The sequence below is a fragment of the Falco biarmicus genome, chromosome 4 (genome assembly GCF_023638135.1).
Source record: "Falco biarmicus isolate bFalBia1 chromosome 4, bFalBia1.pri, whole genome shotgun sequence".
Classification (NCBI taxonomy): Eukaryota; Metazoa; Chordata; class Aves; order Falconiformes; family Falconidae; genus Falco; species Falco biarmicus.
The window spans coordinates 91,820,476-91,840,628 of record NC_079291.1 but is presented as its reverse complement, the minus strand read 5'-3'; the positions used below and the strand labels follow the sequence as shown (position 1 = coordinate 91,840,628).

At 37.9% G+C, this 20,153-nt stretch overlaps 1 protein-coding gene across 4 annotated transcripts in view; it reads left to right on the top strand.

The window, feature by feature from the left end:
- CNTN6 (contactin 6) overlaps positions 1-20,153 on the top strand; it is a 149,559-nt gene that overhangs the window by 60,111 nt on the left and 69,295 nt on the right. For 3 of the 4 annotated variants that reach the window (XR_008821757.1, XM_056338262.1, XM_056338260.1), the window contains exon 4: positions 4,888-5,063. Coding sequence is in view for 3 of the 4 variants with exons in the window: in XM_056338262.1 (XP_056194237.1) it covers positions 4,888-5,063 (176 nt within the window). In the remaining variant the exon portion in view is untranslated. The remainder of the gene's footprint in view (positions 1-4,887; positions 5,064-20,153) is intronic. The other variant, XM_056338261.1, reaches the window with a different exon arrangement.

Sequence of the window (20,153 nt, the reverse complement as noted above, 5' to 3'; positions counted from 1 at the left end):
TAAACTTCTTTTTCTGCTTACAGCCTATCCATGAACATAAATATCCCAGTTCCACAGTTCTCCCATTAAGTCATTCAGTTCAGTCCAACAAGCCTTCCTCCACACTCAAAAAACCCAGAAAGAAGTCACCTAGAGCCTGCCAAGCAAGTGTTTGCTTGACATTGCCTGTTTGGTGCCAAGTGCTTAGTTCTAACTTTTCCTGAACTTACGTTCAGTATCCAGAGTAATCATATAATCTAGCATTTTGAAGTAAGTTTGAAATTGAAGATTTTTTCCGCTCAATAATCTTCACAGAGAGCAGTCAATTGAATAAATAAATAAGAAATCCAAGGACAGCATAAGCATTATTTATTATAACAATATTTTAATATTTCAACATAACTTAGAATGATGTATTAAAATAAGCTAAGAGATTCAAATTCAATCCAAATCAAAGTACCACAGAAGATAACTGTAACAGAAAAATAAAAGTGAGGGGAACAGAAGCACAAAGTCTATGACGATTGCAAAAGACATAAAATACGTGTATAATCATTGTATAAAATTGTCAAATGATTCCCAGTAACCCCCAAAATATATTTATCTTATTCATACCCTTGAAAAACAAATTACTATCCTGCTATAGTTTACTTGATCACTAAAATGCAGTCCCTTGACTCACTGCAGATTCTGCCTCAAAAGTGGAATCGAATTAAAAATGCCTCCAACCTCTGTTGTCTTGCAACAGTCAATAGTTTTTAAACTTTCTATTTTCTTCCACTATGGAAATGCTGTATACTAGGGTGTTCTGCAAGTTTTTATTTCCCCAATTATGAGGAAGTCTCAGGTGATTTGGCAGGATATTTCCATCTGAAAGCAAATAATCTAGAAAACTTAGAACATAATGAAGTCTTTACAACCCCCTCCATATTTTTATTATAGCAGTACATTGAAAAGAGAATTCATTAAATCCTGTATGCATAAATCCACACAGAAAGTAGTTCAAATTAGGGAAGAGAGATATACAAGGAAGAGCTTCTAGCTATGATAACTTTGATACAAAATCATGATGCAGCCATGCATGCTCTATGAAACTTCCAGGTTTTTATTTGTAGAGCTGGAGAAAGCTCTTTCAGCAGGAAATTCTGATAGTCCTAAATGTATCTTTTTTTAAAGGCAACTAAAACAGATTAATGAAATACCGCATTTGAATTTAACCAAAATATTTGCACATTGCCTCAGTGGAATCTTTAACTAATTCCTTAGCTACTTCAACGTTCATACGTTGATAGTTTCACTGAAATTGATACACCTCCACATTTCATTTCCAAAAACAAGTCATGTCCTCTGAAACAAAGTGTTTCCTTTTTCTAAATAGTTTCTATGGAACAATATTATTTTCCAGATTCATTAATCATAGACATGGAATACATTTAGTTATAGCTACCTAGATATAACATAGCACTGTGTAGTATTCGATCACAGGTGTGATCAGAAATTTCCCAGCTAATTACTCACTTACCATAAGTCATAATTTTATGCCAAAAGTTTAAATTTTCCCTACCAAAATATCAAAGATTGTAGGTGACCAAACAGCAGTTTCATCTCCCTGAAACAAAAACGTGGCGGCTACAGGCTGAGGACTCTGTCTTCTCAGCTCCACTCGATTTATTTGAACATGGGTTGGGGTGGAGGCAGAGGTGTCAGGATTGTGGTGTCAGTAGCTACATGGCCTAGAGGAAATTCATCTCAGAAAGGGTCAGGGAAGTCTAAACACCAGAGAAACCTGTGGTTATGCAGCTTAACAGTCAACTTATGTATAATGAAACATATTGACATTTCTCAAAGAAGTCCTAAGAATATTTGTATTCTGCAAAGATCTCTAACATTTCACCATTTTATAACTTTTATGCTCTTCTGTGTTCTTTGAACGTTTTAGCTAGATGAGTGTTTTTTCAAGGTGAAAACATGATAGAAATTCATTATATTATTTTCCCACAGTTCTTTTATTAGATACTACGACAGATCACATAATTTGCAGTTGCATTGTAAATACGCATTACTCATATATTCATGTTCATTAATAAATTCTACTCCTCTTCATTTGTATTTGCTCAGAGACTATTTGAATAGCAAATCAGAAGTATTGATTAAGTAGTATAAATACGGGGAAATCATCACATATTAGAAGATTGTTCTTGTATCAGTAACTTGACTGCAGTGTACTTTAGAAGGAAGTTCCCAATAACCCCAGCATCAAATATTTAATATAACCCAGTGGCCTGGAATAATACTGGTGTATTAGTATATTCAAATATTAGGATAAATTGGTAACAATTTAAGAAAAAGAGAACAAGAATAGATTGCCTCTTGCTGGAGACCTTTAAACCAAGATGGGAAGGGGGGAAGGTCCCACATATATATATTCTGAAAGCCTTTAAGTTAATGAAAACTGTAAGGGAATATTTGATAACTGGTGTTCTATAAAAGGTTAGATTTTGAAGCAAAGAAAATCTAATTATTTATTCTATGAATTCATAAAACATTTGTTTTCTTTTTAACTTTGAAAACACCAATATGATTTGAAAAGTTTTACATCGCTAGGGAATTCAGCATCAGAATATAGCATATTTTTAGAAGTCTAGGTTCTGAAATAATTGGTCCAGGATGCATTTCCTATAATTCTTTAATACCTATAAAATTTTCCAATGGTTGCATGAAAAAGTTCATGAAAATATGTAGATGATCCCTGCCTGAGCAGGCTTATACTAAAATTTTCTTAAAATAATCCTTCAAAGATTTCTGTGCATTAGACAGTACACTGCAGAACACACAAAGTCATTAAATCATTGTCTATCACATGAATTCATTAATTTGCTTCCTTCAATGGTGTAAACATATTAATTAGGAAAAAGCCCACACCAGTATATGAACCCCTATTTTATATGCAAAGTTTAATAATCATTGTACCACGGTGATTAGAATGATTATGGGGATACTGTGAAGAATTCATTTGCAGCAACTAAGCCAACAACTTTGCATTTGTTTTGAAAAACAATTATAGATCTTAATTGGGAGCCATGTAATGATGACAGCAGTTATTTCAGTGATTGATTCCAAAATTAAAGAGAACTGGCAAACTAAATACTAGAATATCTTATATTAGAAAACTGAAAGGTTTAGACAGCATGTACCATATGTAAATCCTGAAAACCAGCGAAATCCTAACACTGATACAGACTACTGATTCATACAACAGGCTCACGGATGGGCACCAACTATGATTTTGATCTTGTTTGTGAAAATGAAAAAAAAAACACCAAACCCCAAAATACTTCAAAACAAAAGCAAAAACCTAGACCAACTAAAGCAAAATATAAAAAAAGGAATACAGAAGTATGAAAAGGTCAAAAATTGGCTGCAATTGGTAGGAAGAATTGCTGATGGTCCACTGTTGGATCTAAATTTCTTAATGTTGATGCATTCATGAAAGAGGAGGCAGTGACTGGCAGACCCGGATAAATAATTTAATGTTACTAGAATTTTTTCACAGAATTCAATTGATTTTGTATTTTAATCAGTTATTATTGATGTCTAAAAACAAGTGCCCACTTGAAAGGTCATGATCTTTGCTTCTTCTGTACATATCTGTCAAGATTTCCCTTGGACAGAACTGCATTTCACAGCACAGTTCAAAATCTTCCTCCAAAAGAACAACTACCTGTGCTGCCTGATCATGTAGAGAAAGGTCTGTGGCTGATAGAAATAAAGTATTGCACTGTATACCCAGCTCAGATCTTTCTAGAATATAGTTAAGGTGCAAGTTTGCTTCAATTTGTTAACTGTGTGAATCAATACTGCCAGGAAGTTCATCTCTGCAAACAAGAAATAGAAGAAGTTTTTTTTATGCCGTGATCCTTCAGACAGTTAACAAGGAGACAATTTCCCTTGTTTCCAGGACTGCCATAAAGCTCTGCAAACCCAAAGTGAGCCATTAGCATCTCCTTTGTGGTCTTTGCATCCTAGGGAGGGGTAGGCATCATGCCCACATAGGTTAACAAAAATGATACAAGTTGAAGAAATGGTTGTGGTATAAAATTAAAAGAAGAAAAATATGTGGTTAGGTTGTTTTAGGATTGCTGACCACCTAAAGTATGGCATTAACAAGCCCAAAGCTTGCAGACATCAGTGACTGATGTACTTTATTCTTCCTCTGGACCTCATGTAAATAATAAAAATCTAACTGTTATGTGACTGACAGTAAAGCCACAAAATTTCCCTTCTTAAAACAGATATTATTTATTTTCTTTGAAATAAAAATTTTATTTTGATGTCTGTAAATAAATGTGCAATGTTGCAGACAATCCATTTTCTACTTAGTGTACTAACAGGGAGAAATCGTTTTAAAATAGCAGTGTTATTAAATTATCAGTCTCAATTTTTTTGTATAAAAACTTCTCTCTCTGCTTTCGTCTGCCCTCTAAGGTGTAATCTTTCCTGATCTATATTACCAAATTATTTTTGTAACCGAATTTATGACATCATTCACAACAAATGTAAAGCACATTCAGCTACCATTTACATTACAAAAAATAAGGTAGCTGTAGTTGAGGCATATACCATACTCCCAACTGGATGGATAACTTAGTTTGTATGAATAAGTTATAATTACATTTTGTAGACATCTGGATGAACACTGGTGACTAGCATAAAAGCAGTAAAGATTTTTCAAAGAACAGAATTATTAATATCATTAATATAAGTAGCAGTCTTGTGTGAAAACTGATATAATTTTGTGATAGTTAACTACATTTTTATCATTACAGGTATGCTACAGCACACTATTTAAGATAAATATGAATAGGCTCTGTAAATTATAAGCATAATTTGATTTTTTTCCCCTCAAAGGTGGAAGCAAAATGGCACAGATATTGATCTTACCATGAGTTATCACTACAGGTTGGTTGGAGGCAGCTTGGCAATCAATAACCCACATAAAAAACAGGATATTGGAACATACCAGTGTTTGGCCACAAATTCATTTGGAACAATTCTGAGCAGGAAGGCAAAGCTTCAATTTGCATGTAAGTTGGGGAGATTATATTTATTAAAGCATTGTTTTCCGATTAATTCTGCACATGAACTGTAATTTATTGGATAATTAAAGTATCATCAGTGATTCTGTTCAAAAGGTTTGGCTCACTTCAGCAGTGCTTATTCTTAAAAAAAGAATCATTCCTGGTAAATATTAATAACAAAAACAGACATCTGATGGCTGCTAGCCCTCAGGAACAAGAATAACTTTCAGAAAATTGAAAGGTCAAGGATGATGACTGCAATTATTTTCACTTAATAAAGGTGTTTCCACTTTTTAAAAGACAGTGCTCTCTTTGCTATATTGCAGGTAGTTACAATTGCAGGGGGGAATATTGGGAAAAAAATAGGCTTTCTATTTTCTATAGCTTAATGAGGTGTACGTTAGTCATTAAAACATTATAGTCTTAATTGCCACATTGATATTTTTTTTAAATTAACAGAGCAAGAAACACTTTTGCCTTACAGAGTGTTGAAAACTGTGAGTTATACTCTGATATGTTTCAGGTTTCGGCTCGACTGGGTAGAGCACGTATGATGTCTTGAGACAATTTGATATTTATTTTAGGCTTGCCCCCCATTTCACTTCTTCACAACTTCACAATCTTTTTCACAACATTTATGTGGTGACTAAGTTCGGTTAATGCCTTGGGAGGGGAACAACAGCAACGACAAAAAAAATCCCAGGTATCACCTCCATCCCTTTCTTGAGTATAAGGGTCAGAGCTGTCTGTTGCTGGGAGAAAGCAATTGTTTTCAAACCTCATTAATAAAACATGTGTCTAAAGCCAACCTTGTGTCGCTATTTCAGACACCAGCAAATGTATTAATTATTAATCTTGTTCCATTTCTCATAGCAAATCTCATGTCGCAGGGGTTATACAAAGGAGACATTAGAGGTCAGGATGGTTCACAGACTCTCTTTTAGTGGAGCTGATCAAACAGTATATCGCTAGTATCTCATTTAATAATGTTTTACCCTGAATTTCTCAAAGAGCTTTTGATTCCCAAGAGCTAGTCAAATGAAAACAAGAATTCTTATTCATTATTTTTCCACTTTTTCTAAAATATCTTTGCAAGCCAGCCTTCCTGTAAGGGAAATTATTTCAAAATCTAGAGAATTAAAATTGTTTAGTGACACAACAAATCCCATTTTAGAAAGAAGCAAGAATAGATGGCCACCTCAAAATTGTCTATGGAGTCTGTAATCCCCCAGGAACCATGATAGGTCAGGAATGGAGCAGGGAAAAGACCTAAAGCAAAGGAATACCCTTAAACGAAGGCAAAATTTGGTATAAAAAATAAAGAAGGGAAAAAGAAAAACCAGGATTATCTGTGAAGGAAAGAGGGCTCTTGTGATTTTTTCAGCATGTCGCATTACTCCATGATTTCATCATTGCCTGGAAAATTCTACCCATGATTCAAATTCCTGGAATCACTTTGCTTTCCCATTGACTGCTCTCCCAGCCCATAGGGAATCACACTGGCTTGGTGCACCAGCTTTCGGGGCATACACAGCCCTTGTGGCCAGCACTCCACTGCATAATGTTTCATTGCACCTCCCTTCCCTGGCTTTCTAGGTTTACTATTAGCTATAACCATTTCATAACAGTGTGCAGGCCAAAAGCTAGCTCTGGAAAATTGGCCTGTTTTAACTCTTCACAAGGAGAAGGCTTTGGAGAAAGCTGAAAGGGTGAAAGAAGGGAATGCAAGCTAATGGAGAAGGCCCCACTGGTAAAGGAAGAGAGAGGAGAAAAGTCCTCAGGATGCTGGTCCATGTTTGTCCCTATGTTCACAAATGCATCCCTGATAGTCCTCAGGGGAATGAAAGATGCTGGTTGGCACAGAAGTGCCTCATCTTCAAGCTCTTGTTGGAAATGTGATCCTTTGGAAGTTCTCCATAATAGAAAAGAGAAACTATATACCCCAACACACAGTTTTCTTTATGAGGCTGGGTTTGCTAAGGATCTAAACATGGATATGCACCTTCCAACAGAGCAAGGCAGCTCTGCAGAGCCCTCCTGCAATTCCCCTGCTCCTGGTGCAGCTGTGGGCCAGCAGTCTGCCCTCAGACATGAAAACCTGAAAGAAATCACGTGCAATTTCCGTTCTGTTGGAGGAAAAGCACATCTCAGTGTGATGCAGCTGATGCCACTTAGCAGCTACAGGACTTGTTTGCCAGAAAATGGACTTCATCAATTTAAGTATTTCCAGCTGTTAAAACACCAGTTCTTTAATACCCTGTGCTGGTGAAGCATTCCCTCTGAAGCACTTACCTCACTAATAGCTTGAAGTCTCATGCCAATATGTGTCAATCAAAATGGCCTAAATATCAAGCAGTCCTTTTACTTGGGCTTCGCACCCCCACCAAGACACTTCCCAAAGTTACTATGGGGAGCAGGTCACAACATCTGGGTTTCATTTGGCCTGAGCAGCAGACAAACCCAGAGCTACCATCCTACTTTAATCCTCCAGTTCTTAACAGCAATCATCTAATAGTAAAAATGTCCCACATTCAAGGAGCACACCACATTTTCATTAGCGGTGATAGATGTTTACATCCTTTCCATATAAAAAAAAAGAGGGGACAGACAAATTGAAGGTTGTCATTTACATTGGCAAACACATACAGGAAAATGCTTCAATTTAGTGGCAGCACTGTGAAACTCATAGAGTCTTAACTTGTCTTACAATACAAAAAAGCCCACAGTATATGGAAAATGTTATAATGACCTGATGAGAACAGTGGAACAAATTACCTTGAAACAGTTATTTCACAGTTAACATTTTCTTATTTTCATGTTGTCATCCAGTTTACTACTTTGTTTCAACCAATACTTCAGGCTATATCTTAAAATCCAAGCAGGCAGGAATGTTGATTATGACACTTTCATTCAATACCTAACAAAATGGGACTCTTCCCTGAACTGGGCTGCCTGGCAAATTATTGCAATCACTGTGATAAATAATGGAATCAGACCTATTATCCAAGTAACAGGGTTTATGTGTATTTGTCTTTTTGCTACAAGGTAACTAACTCAGAGTTTGAATTAATGATACCTCTGGAAACCTATTGTACATGTCAACTTAATACGTGAAAAATACTTTTTTTTCCCCTCTGTTCAAGATAGTGAGCTCTCTGAGTAGCAAAATAAATGCAGTATGAGATTAGAAATATGTCTTCAGGTTCAGCTAGAACTTCATGCTTATCCTCTATTAAAAACAGAGCTGTCAAATGAAAGCTGCAGGAGGAATACTGTACAGAAGGAAGCAGCATAGATTATTAAAGCTACAAGCTGAAAATGAGAGAGAGCATCAGGGAAAGCGAGCAGAGCAAGAGCGTATAAATGCATTAGTGGGATACATACGATGGCAGTCCTATGTTACTCGTACTTCCTGGAGATGGGTTGTTTTATCATAAATAAAGTTGAAAGCTTCCTATAAATCCTGCACATCCCTTGTTACCCAGCAAGCAGTACATTTTGAAAAGCTAACGTGTGTTTTGCAAGAGCTGGAGCTGTTGATCTGGCTCTTCAGTCTGGTTAAAAAGCACTGGTGTCAGATCCCAGCTTGTGTAGCCAGAGCCTGTCACAGACGCATGGGTCCTCATGCAGATTTGAGGTTTGAGCTTTATCCCTGCTCACAGCCTGCCACCCGCATGGCACTTCCTCCCTCCAAGTTCAGCATTCACATCCAGCACAAGGTCACCAGTAACGCTTCAGCTCCACATAAAGGGAAGACAACGGTGTGGGGAGTTCATCATGAACTATGCAAGAGAGCAATCTTAAAGAAAGAGATGGGGACAGGGAAGGTGTTACTTCAGGCTTTACACAACTTAGTTTCCAAACCAAAATGAAAATGCTTGTGCACAAACTTCTCAAAAGTCACAGGTTTTGCCTCTCCTGTGTGCACGTGGGAGCAGACAACCCTGAAGAAGCAGCCTCCCTGAGCCCTGCACTGCCAAAGCTACCCCCCAAAGCCACCACAGAGCTCAACCAGGCACAAACCCAGCAGCTATCACTTCTGACCCAGAGCCAGAGATAGCAGTCGCATTCAAAACTCACAAATGAAAAAAAGCATCCAGGTTTAAAGAAGTATTTTGATCAGTAAACCTAGAGTTTATCCTATTCTGTGGTGCCAAGATGCATTCATATGCATATTAATGAGGTGTTTTGCAAAATTCTATTTTTACTAATGAAGAGCACCTAAATTGCATTTCATGCCTTAAAAAAGACAAACAAAACCCCTGTTATAGAAAACTGCTTGAATATGGCTTCAGCCAGAATTCTAACCCAAGGCACACAGGGGATTTGTTTTAATTATTTCATCAGTTTTAAGTAACAGTAACTGTGTGCAAACAACTGGTCTTGAGGGAAATCCCCATAACTAGCTGCAGTAAAACTGTCCAGGCCTGTTTCTAATTCTTTTAGTTTTCATACATGTCTATAACAGAGACATTAACAGATACATAGGAGAAACAAGTGCAAATTAAACAAACTAGAGGAAAAAAAAAAAAGTATGCCACCATGAAAAAGAATCACATGTAAACTTAATTCATAACTATTCAGGGCATAAACCCAGAAAATTCAGTATTAATTGAAAACATCTAGTTGCCTAGGGATCTTAAATTAGATTCTCAGTCAAATTGTTCTACCATCTCTGACAGACAGTTTTGATGACTGTGGCTTTCTCAGACCTCAGGCCCCCATTATTAATCATGAATTCTGAGAAACAATGACAACAATTTAAATTCATGACTAGGATTAGTCATTTTGTCCAGAACCACACAGGAGAGCACACAGTGGAGCCATTAGACCACATTCTTTAAAAGTGTCCCCCAGCGCTACAGATCAAGGAAGGATTTTTTCCTTATCATTTCTGGTCTGCAACCATATTCTCACATTTTTCAAAGGGATGCTCAGGGGTTTTGCTTGGTGCTTATTTTCAATAGCATTTTCCTAAATACCCACATCCTCTCTCCTCTATGGCCAGTGAGAACGTGCTCATAGCAGCATGGATGAGAGTGATAGTGGTGGAGCACGTGGAATAAAATCTGCAGCTCCCAAGTGCTCTCACGTGCTTTTTGTAAGATAGAAGAACACAGTTTTGCTGAAATAACAAATTAAAGAGGCAATAAGTCCTCCTGGACAGAGTTTTTCCATTCTGAAACATAACATAATAGTCCATCATTAGTATTTAACCGTTTCAGGGGAAATATATTAAAAGCCATCAAGTCCATTTAGTCTTTGGTAGATCATGACAGCCTGAACATTAGCACAGCCCTGTTAGAGTGACTGTCTGTGAGATGCTCAGCAAGCATGAAAGCCCACTTTTCATCTGATTACTTCATCATGTTATTTACCTTTGACTGCACACAAATTACAGAAACATCACAAAGCAATGCAGCATGCCTCAAAATGTCATAACCCTTTTTACTTGTAGTATATTCTTTGAAACAGAAAATGGAAAAATCAATACACTTAGATCAGATAGTCTGGATTTGCAAAGTCTGGACATGCATGAATTTTAGCCTAAATGGCACATGCACTTCTGGATGGGTTGTATTGTGGTACTGTGCGTGTCCAGAAATCCCTCTGTAACAATTGTATTTGATTAAAAGGCGTGCTAGATGTTATAACTACCACCTTGAGTAAAGCTCTCAGGGTCTTTAAACTGATTGTTAATTCATCCTTGCATGCAAGGTCTGGCATACTGATCAGGCTGTCTAGCAGCTTATATTGCAAGAAAGAATGTTGCAACTTCTTTGTTTTTCAAAAGGAGATACATGCTTCCCAATTTAGCATTCAACTAGGCACTCAGGGATGGACAGCTGGTAACTGAAAAGCAAACACAGGAAAACCTCAGCTTTCTAGTGGCAGAAGCAGGTCACCATCAAAGATACATCCCCCAAAGTTTTACTTCATTTACTGCTTTCCCTTATCCTTTCCAGGGACACTTCAGGTAAAGTCATAGACTTGCCTCTATGCACATCATTTCATAACAAATAAATGCTATGTAATGCATTAAGCCTATCTCTCCGTTTTGAAAGGGCTTCCTTATATATAATGCAGAAACATATCTCAACTTGCAGATACATGGAGAATCAGATATAGAACATTCTCCTTTCCAGACTCTATCTACACAGCCCTCCTGAAGATCCTGGCAACAACTCACAAACTGCATCTTGCCACAAGCAGGTGAGAAAAAAATGCAACCTGCAGTAGCAACACTCCCTGCAGGTCGATCCTGTCTGGAGGATGGAAATACGACTGCTGTCTCTCCCTATGTCACTAAATAGGCTTACAGCTCAAAATTTCCTTTTGGACTTCTAACCACAGTCAAAGAATCTGATATAACTACAGCAGCAGTGCCTACCTCTCCTTGTGTATGGGTAGGTGGAGTACAAGCTTCTGAACAGGTGTTACAGTAAATATATCAAGAATTCCATTTATTAATTGGAAATAAACCCTGTATTTTGTCAAAATTCTGCCTGGAATGAAAACAAATGGAACTCTCATTTATCAGTTCTGATTGCTATGGGCACTTTGTGCCAGTGCTCCAGCACTCTCTGCAGCAGTTCCCCATGGTGGGAGTCCACATCAAGGTCTTTGCTTAATGGATGCTCTCCAGGGGGCAGACAGCAGCCTCAGGCAGACTCCCCCCACCCTACCCCCCACTTTTCTTCACAATATTTCCCCACAAGCTTAGGAAAAACATGGTGAGAACTTGATATGCATTGCTGTCAGGGGTCTATACGCTGCTCTAGCCACTCAGAGGTGGGGCATTGTGCTTCCTTAAAGGCTTCTTTGAGCAGAATTTTTGCAGAGAACAAACTATAAGCATTGCAGTTTTGTCACTCGAAGGCCAAAAGCGCTGCAAGACAACACTATGTTCAGCTTGCCTTCCCATACCTTTGTTGAGCTTTCCAGTATTTATTTCTTTGCAGAAGTCTGTGCGCACACAAGCTGTCACAGGCTTAAGGAAAAGCAGGAGCCATCAACCACCTTTCAACAGTGTTGAAGCAGGAAGCCTGGAAGGGTTTCACCTGCTTGCTGGCAGGACAAGGTAGGGTGATAACAGTGTTTCTATTTTAAAGCTCAGATACTACAAGAATGGGATCATGCCAACACCCAGACATTCCTGAAGAAAGAACAGCCTGGAATCTTAAAACCAGAAGATATGAAGTATCTCTGCTTAATGAAGGGATTTTTCTTTCTTCATCATCCCCTGGACAGATGAGTCTGCTCTGTGTTCTCAGAGCCCATCTAATGTCCATCAACACCAAATGCAGTCATGACCGCCTCTCTCTTGCTAAACACACAAACTTGAGCTGATGGTAACAACATTCCTCTTATCTAATGTTGTAGTAGATCAAGCAGCATCAGAAACCCAAGCTGCATTTTTCTCCCTCTTTCAAATGGTTTAAACATCTCTGAGTACTTAAACACCATGTTCAAGGCTATGCTGTATCAGGACACTGCTGTTCTATTCCATTAGGTTAGTTGCTTAAACTTCTGTTGTAAAAGGATGCTCTCACTTCTCCTGTACTTGTAAGGAATTCTTTATCTATGAAACGGAGACGTTGTAAGTAGTATTACAGGCAGTGAGCTAGTCAGATAAAGTAGTAATAGGGAATGTATAAGTATTTGAAGATCATCTTTTAGTTATGTATTACTTACTATTCTGTAGTTCCTATAAAAGTGTTTATCCTAAATCAAACCATTGCAAGTTGTATTGGAAAAGCAATATATGTGATTGAGATACGGTAGGTAACAAAGCATCTACAGGTCCCAGAGCTGCTAGATACTGATTGATAAAATTTAATATTTTTGAAGGATAAAACCAGTCTATATTTGCAGCCTAGGTGATTTTCTTTTTATCTGCTCTACTCTCATTGCAGACAATATGTCTTAGACTCCAATAAATCACTGAATGAAATATCCACAATGTCCATGTGAGCTTCTCCATTCTTTGGTGTGACAAAAAAAGAAGTTATAGGTGGAGGCTTTCAAAGGAAAAAAAAAAAAAAAGAATTCAATTATTTGGAATATACAATCGGCTTTTTTTTTTTTTTTTAAAGGAAAATAATGAAATTAGTTATTTTTGCAGTGAAGGTTGATCCTGCCCAATACAAAGGTTTAAGGTACAAGGTGAACTTCTCTATGCCATTGCTTATGTTGAAGAAGGAGGAAAAGAGTGTGTCATTGGTACTTTCCACGGTGCAAAGGAATAAGGCCACAGGCACAGCTTTTCTCAATAGGCAGACCACATCTAGTACAGAGAATGCACTGAGCTGTAAATATTAATTTCTAAATGCTACCGAAAGAACAACTAATAACATACATTACACCTGAAATCCCACTTAAAAGATTCACATTCAAAAATCCTTTACATCAATCATTCAGGTAAACCTTGAAATTCCTGTTGGAAGGAAGTCTTTGATGGCTTTGCAACTGGAATAAGTAAGATAAAGCAGTGGTGTCTGAGGATAACCCAAGGTAATTCTGCAAGAAGTAATTCTGTGCTGGATTGAGATCTCCAAAGAGCTGGGCAGGAATTTGGGAAGGGCTGAAATATACATGGCCATGCTTTTTAGACCTTGCAGCAGTGCATGAGACACCTCTTTTCCTTGCCATTTTTTTTTTAATTGAACATATTATGCATGTACATTATTATATTGTGGGTAGATGATTTTTCTTTCTTTATAAAAAGAAATTTCCAGCCTGAAGGGGGACTGTGGGGTGATTGTCAGAAAGTACCCAGCAGGACCTTGGACATGGAGGCAAAAGGGGCTCTCCACAGGACCAGGGCTATGGCTGCTCACTGCCAACAAGAAGGTCAAGATCCCAGGGAAGGGGTGAGCTGATGAACCACTTCCACGCACCCTGGGAAACCAAGTCTCTGTGGGAGCAGGGGGAAATACAAATGAAAGAAGCTGGTTTTGGATGACAGTTAACAACCCTGCCAAGAGGTAGTCTGACACAGGGGGCTGGGACCATCTCTGGTGTTAGGTCAGTCAAATCAGTGTAGCTCTGGCAGGGATAAATCTGGCCCATGAGATTTAGACTGGGGAGAGAAATCTGTTTTTAAGAACACTCCAATCTGGAGAAAACTCATGCAGACGGCAAAGCAACTCTATGATGACAGGTGACAAATGAACTCTGCTGTGACAAGTGAGAAAACTGTTCAGGAATATAAAATATTAAAAATATATTTCTTACATCCCTCTCCCTTTGAGAGGGTCACATCCTCAGATATGCCTCTGGCCTGCAGACAGGGTTTAGAGTAAAAGCCCTAAGGCTGCATCAACACTTACTGCTCAGTGCAAGTCCTGTGTTCGGTTTAGAAGAAAGCTTTAATATTTTATGCTGCTAACTCTCTAAAAGGGGAAAAAATAACAAAAAATTGATACAGACCAGCACTATAGCTTCACAGCATAGGTTTCTTGGTGCATGAACAAAAATCAAGTCAGCTAAGGATTTTTCCCACCCCCACCACCGCTCTCCCTGTTTAATTTAATTGTGACCTTCCATTTTTTTCCTCTAGAGAAGCTTGATATTACTTTGTAAAGGGCATTTTCACTCTTTAATTCAAAAAGACAATCAGGCTGTGGCAGAAATTATTGTTCCCCACCTTGAAAATTAGAGCCTGTATTGGCTATTCATACCATTTAAGCTGAATTGAAGACCTGGGCCCCATGTGCATCCTAATGTGTAAATTACAGGTCCTCTCCCCTTTAGAAGCTTCAAAGCAATTTATCTAAAGCAGCACAAATGAAGGTCCTTGGTTGATTATGCAGCCTTTGAGAAGGACAAGACCCTACAGCTGTGCTTCTCCCCTCTCGGTTTAGCAAACAACTGTTGAGGCAGAGAGGAGCAAGACTCTGGGGCAAGAGACATAGCCTGGCTCTCCTGGTGACCTTCTTCGGGGAGGAAGGAGAGAGCAACCATCTCTTCTAATCAGAGTGGGATGCAGTCTTCACCTCAGGTGAAACATAGAACAGAATTGGGAATTACAGTTGATTTTTAACCTGTCCTGGTGAAAGGAGACACTCCGGTGTTGCCCAGGCTTGTCCTGGCTAAAGCAACTTCAAGTCCTATAGACCCTGTGATATTCCAACACTGACAAAGCAGAGGCTCGCATGCACTTCGAATGTGGAAAGTGCAGAAGAACTCAGTAAGTGTTTAGTGGAAAAAGCAAGTATTTAAAAATCAGGAAACGGGAAATGCTAAGCAGCTTTCAGACACCTTAATTAGAGATAACACTGCTCTTAATCTTAGAATTGAATTCATAGAAAATCAATTAGAACATTTTAAAAATTGAGATTAGATGGTAGCGGGAAAAGATTAATGTATTGACACTATTACCAAGACAAAGGAATTGTCAGAGGGTTTGTTTAGCAAGTTTACTACAGTTTTGAAAGCTGAGAAAAAGAGTTAACTTTCCAATGCAAGTTGTAGGAAGTGGGATGAGCCCTTCCTTTGTGAGTTATTTGGAGAAAGAAAGATATTTCCATAACACACCCTATTGGAAACCTGCAAAAAAGGCTGCAAGAGGTTGGTACTAGTCTCTTACAAGGCAATTCAGTACAACAATACTGAGGAGAAGCAAGAAACATGGCTAAATGCACAGGAGTTCTTCTGGGGTGGTCTGAACAGATGATCACAACCTCATGGCAACAGGCAGTCTGTATCTGAAGGTATTTTAGCCCCCTAAAACTTTGGGATTTCCTGTATGTGAAAAGAAAAAAAAAAAACCAACCACCCAAAATCTGACCAAGTATGGGACCTCCCAGAATTTGAGATAATTTAAATATCCATTAAGTTCTAGTTTTTCTTATTTGCAGCTATAGCAAATCTGATTCCTCCAAACTGGGCACAGAATTCAGACCCACATTTGCCAATGGGCCCCCTAATTCATTAGTCACCAGCAAGTGAAGGTAACTGTCAGCTCATAACATACGAGTTAGAAATGCTTATAGAAAATCATAACGATGAGCTTGTTTTAAAAAATGCTGAGGTTGTAATTTTTATGTCATTTCCCTGTGAGAGAGTTTCTATTGTGATACATCACATTCAGTAACACTGATCATATTGCAATATATCATAGCCAATAAAAGAAACAGAAGAAACTGGAACAGATGTGATATATCAGTTTGACAGAGCCACATGGAAATGTGAAAAGTTTTCTTGATTTGTCTTCAGGAGTATAGCTAATTTTTACAGTGCTTTTACTACTGTCTTAACATTCATTGCATATTTCAATAACAAGTAATTACAACTATATGTGGGATTATGCTATGACAAAACAGCTATGAAAACAAAGCAAAAGTTCAAGAAAGAATGCATTTACCTTAATTCAGGTGAACTGTTAATCATTATGCAGGGTGATAAATTGGACTTTAAGTGTATGCAACAATTTCATATATTAAAACAACCCAGTTTCCTTGTGTGCTACTTGGTATCATAAAGATGTTCTATGCTCATTCTCAAAATGGAGTTGTTTGGAAATGCCACACCTATCCCTAAGCAGTTTAAGGAATTTCAAACACATGCTTGGAAGGTTGAAACAAATGAGTTGCTAGTTGCGATTAGGTTTTTGTTCCCATCAGACATTTTAGTCGTTCCCTAACCCCAGGAAAACTGACTGTCTTCACACATTTTGTTGTGCAAGTTAAACTGACCACTCTAAACCCCGTAAGGCAGTTTTGTGTTAAAAATTCCACCCAGATGTGCAGGTAATAGTGGTGGTGAAGTTAGAAGAGGTATCTGAGATACAATCAGCAATTATGTCAGTGCTGAGCTTGAAAACACTAAAGAAAAAATACTGTGTGGCTGAACCTGTTAATTAACACAAGTACTTTAGCAGGAAATATTTGCGTATATCAGTTACAGCTCATTTCTATCTCCACAGCTCATCATTTCAAGTAAACACCTCACCCACTGCTGTGGGTTTGCTTGCCTTCTCTCAGCAGCAGCTCTGTGCTCAGTCATGCTATGCTGACGGTCGCCCTCACTGAAAAACACTACTCTCCTCAACTTCTCTTTTCATCACAATTGAATAATCTACATGGAAGACCTCCAAGCCATCTGCTTTGCTGCGATAAATCGGCATAACTTCCTTGACCCCAGTGGGGTCCTACTGACTTAAACTAGCCGAAAAATGCTCTGGTCCATTCCTTCCCCCCATTCCTCCCTTCATAGCTGGTAAGGAGCCGAAAGCCTCCTTCACCATAGGTATTCCCACTTACACCAGAGAAAGCCACGTCATCCTCTAGTTCAGTTTCCACAAAACGCCGTATGTTTTCCTTGTTCAGAGCACACACCTTTCTTGCGTAGGTCTGCAAATGTTCCCAGACAAAGATGATGACTCCTTGCTGCACAAGCTGAGTCCATATATTTTCCACTCTTTACTGTGAAGAATCACTTGTTAAGCTGAGCATTTTGCTTAGCCTACATGACCTCATTATCACATCCAACTGATTAATCGTGCTATACCAATAGTAATCTGCCAACATGCACAGTGCTGGAAAAAAAAAAAAAAAGTTGTTTTTCTGTTAAAACTCACAGCTGAGAGAGCAATGCAATGTGAGGGAACTCACTGTTCATAAAATGAGATAAATACAGACAAAGAATAGAAGGAGTTATGTAGAAACTAGGTGATAATTTATTTATAGATCTCTGCAGAAACACTGAAGTTCGCAAATATACCATCTGTTAAATAGTCCTGCTATTCCTAAATGTATATTAGCAGTCTAAATGTGTGCCAAACACCTGATCTTTGTGATCTTATTTGATACTCTTTTTGACAAGCAACATTATGCTTTCTCAGATTATGTCATGTTATGTTATAAAGCTATGCTAGGTAACTAACTGGGAGAACAGAGTGGTTGTGCTCTGTTGGTGTAAACGGCTGCTCAGGGCAAAGAGAAGTGGTTTTGAGAAGCAGCCAGATTTTCAGAAAAACAAGAGCAAAATAGAATATCTACATTTATATTAAGCTTCAGGTTATTTTTTATATATATATTTAGCACAATTTAGATTGAAATTAATCACTGAAAATACATGCAACTCCATAGGGGCAAAAAATGTATGCAAACATTTTTTGGGCAGAAAGACTGCTTCCAGCAAAAAGAAACATTATTTCTGATGGTCCACCTCTTTATCACCCTGGACTACTTAACAAAGATAGACAATTTTATAATTCATCATTGAATCCCATCTGAATGAGGTGTCATAATATTTCATAGGAGATGCTGCCTGCCTGGAGAAAGGGTCCAATAAAGATGACAACTAGAGTAAGACCGACTCCCCTAATGAGTTATTTATAATCATTTTGCTTTGTTTTGCTCTTTCAGAGGTTGGTTTTTTTAATATGCAATGATTCTTTATTACAGAGAGAGACACTGAATAAATTTATTTTGTACAATTATTTGTCAAAATCAACTTCAGAGAGAAAAAAAAATCATTCCTGTTTATGCCTTCTGAATTTTGCAGTGTGGGGGTTTCTAAAAGATGCAGTGTGATAAAGACCTCAGAATCAAGTACTGGAAGGGACTGCCTAAAGAAAATGATCCCTAGAGGTCTTTAAAAATGGGTTAAATAAGTATCTGTTAAGAAGGTCATAGTGTACTCATACCTGTGAGGGGCCAAACAAATAGATTAAGTGACCATTTATGTGCCTCCTTATGTACTTTTTTATACCTGTGATTCACTAGTAAGCATAATGGGATTAAAATCTTCTCTCCAGCACTCGAAAAGCTGAGCTGCTTTGTATAAGTAAGCTACAAACATGGTACGAAAGAGCTCAGACACCTGCATACAGATTTTGATGCTCAGGCTTGAAAAGTGTAGATTAAAAAGGCAAAGCCAACTTTTTCCCCCACATATAATCAAAAGTAATCCTGCAAATTATAAAATAGTGGACCTCATAAGAGATCTACTACTATTGCTTTTTCATTATTTAAACCAGGGATAGTTTCATGGTTTTAATGGAGAAACAGAGACAGGTGAGTTTCTAAAATTAGAGTAAAAATGATACCATGACATATCATGTCATTAAACTAAGAATTGCTGCTAGAAGCTTATTACTTTCCAAAATCTATTCCAATTTCAGAGCAAAGCATTACATAGTTAATTCTCAATTGTCACAAAAGCCTTTTGCCACTGCTGCACTGAGCTTTCTTCTTTTCCTTCTTTCTCAGGTGTTTAGTAACAAGTGAAATTTTGTTCTTAAAAAAAAAAAAAAAGGCCTGATTTACCATGGCAGAAAGTATTGGAAACCACTAGTTAGACTACATATATTTTTCCATCCTGCCCAAGAGTTTTGGTGTGGGTTTTGTTTGTTTGTTTGTTTGTTTTATAAACTCCATTATTATGTAGAAACTGCACAATCTAGCAGCTCAAGAAAGGCAACAGGGAAGGGAAATGTGACCATTTCTGCTGCTAGTGCCTGAATCCTAAAAGATCTAAATGGTCTGCACCTTTCCAATCTTTTTCCTTTTTAACATAATAATGGGGAAAATCGAAGGCATTTTTTTTTCTCCATACAAAGCTTCTCCCAGAGCAGAAAGGCTCAGGCTAGCCTGCCCAAGCAAATCCCTATCTAATGTCTTGAGTTGTCCCTGGGGCCACTTTTCCAAACAAGTGTTTTCTCCTGGCCTTTTCCTTCTCAGAAAACACTTAACCCACAGGCAAGAAAAAGAAGAAAGCTGATAAGTGTTCTCAGACTGAATTTTCAAAACAGGTAAATAAACAAACCCACACATTCAGAGATTGGACCAGTGAAGACCACCTAATTATGAATCTAAACTCTAGTTAGTCATATTACATCCATCCACTTTTTTTCCCTTTTAAATTAATATTACAGGGTGAATAAACCGAAATAAATTGGGGTTTTTTCTCCCTTCTTGTCTTTTGTCCTCCTGGACTACCTAGACTGCAAGGCAGAGATCTAGCCAGTAGGCAATTAAAAGAACATCAGAGTTTAAAACACTTTCCCAGTGTATTGACAGGTACCATCTATTGTAGCTATGACAGCACAAGGAGGTGCTACAGCTGCCTAATTCAATTCAGTCACCC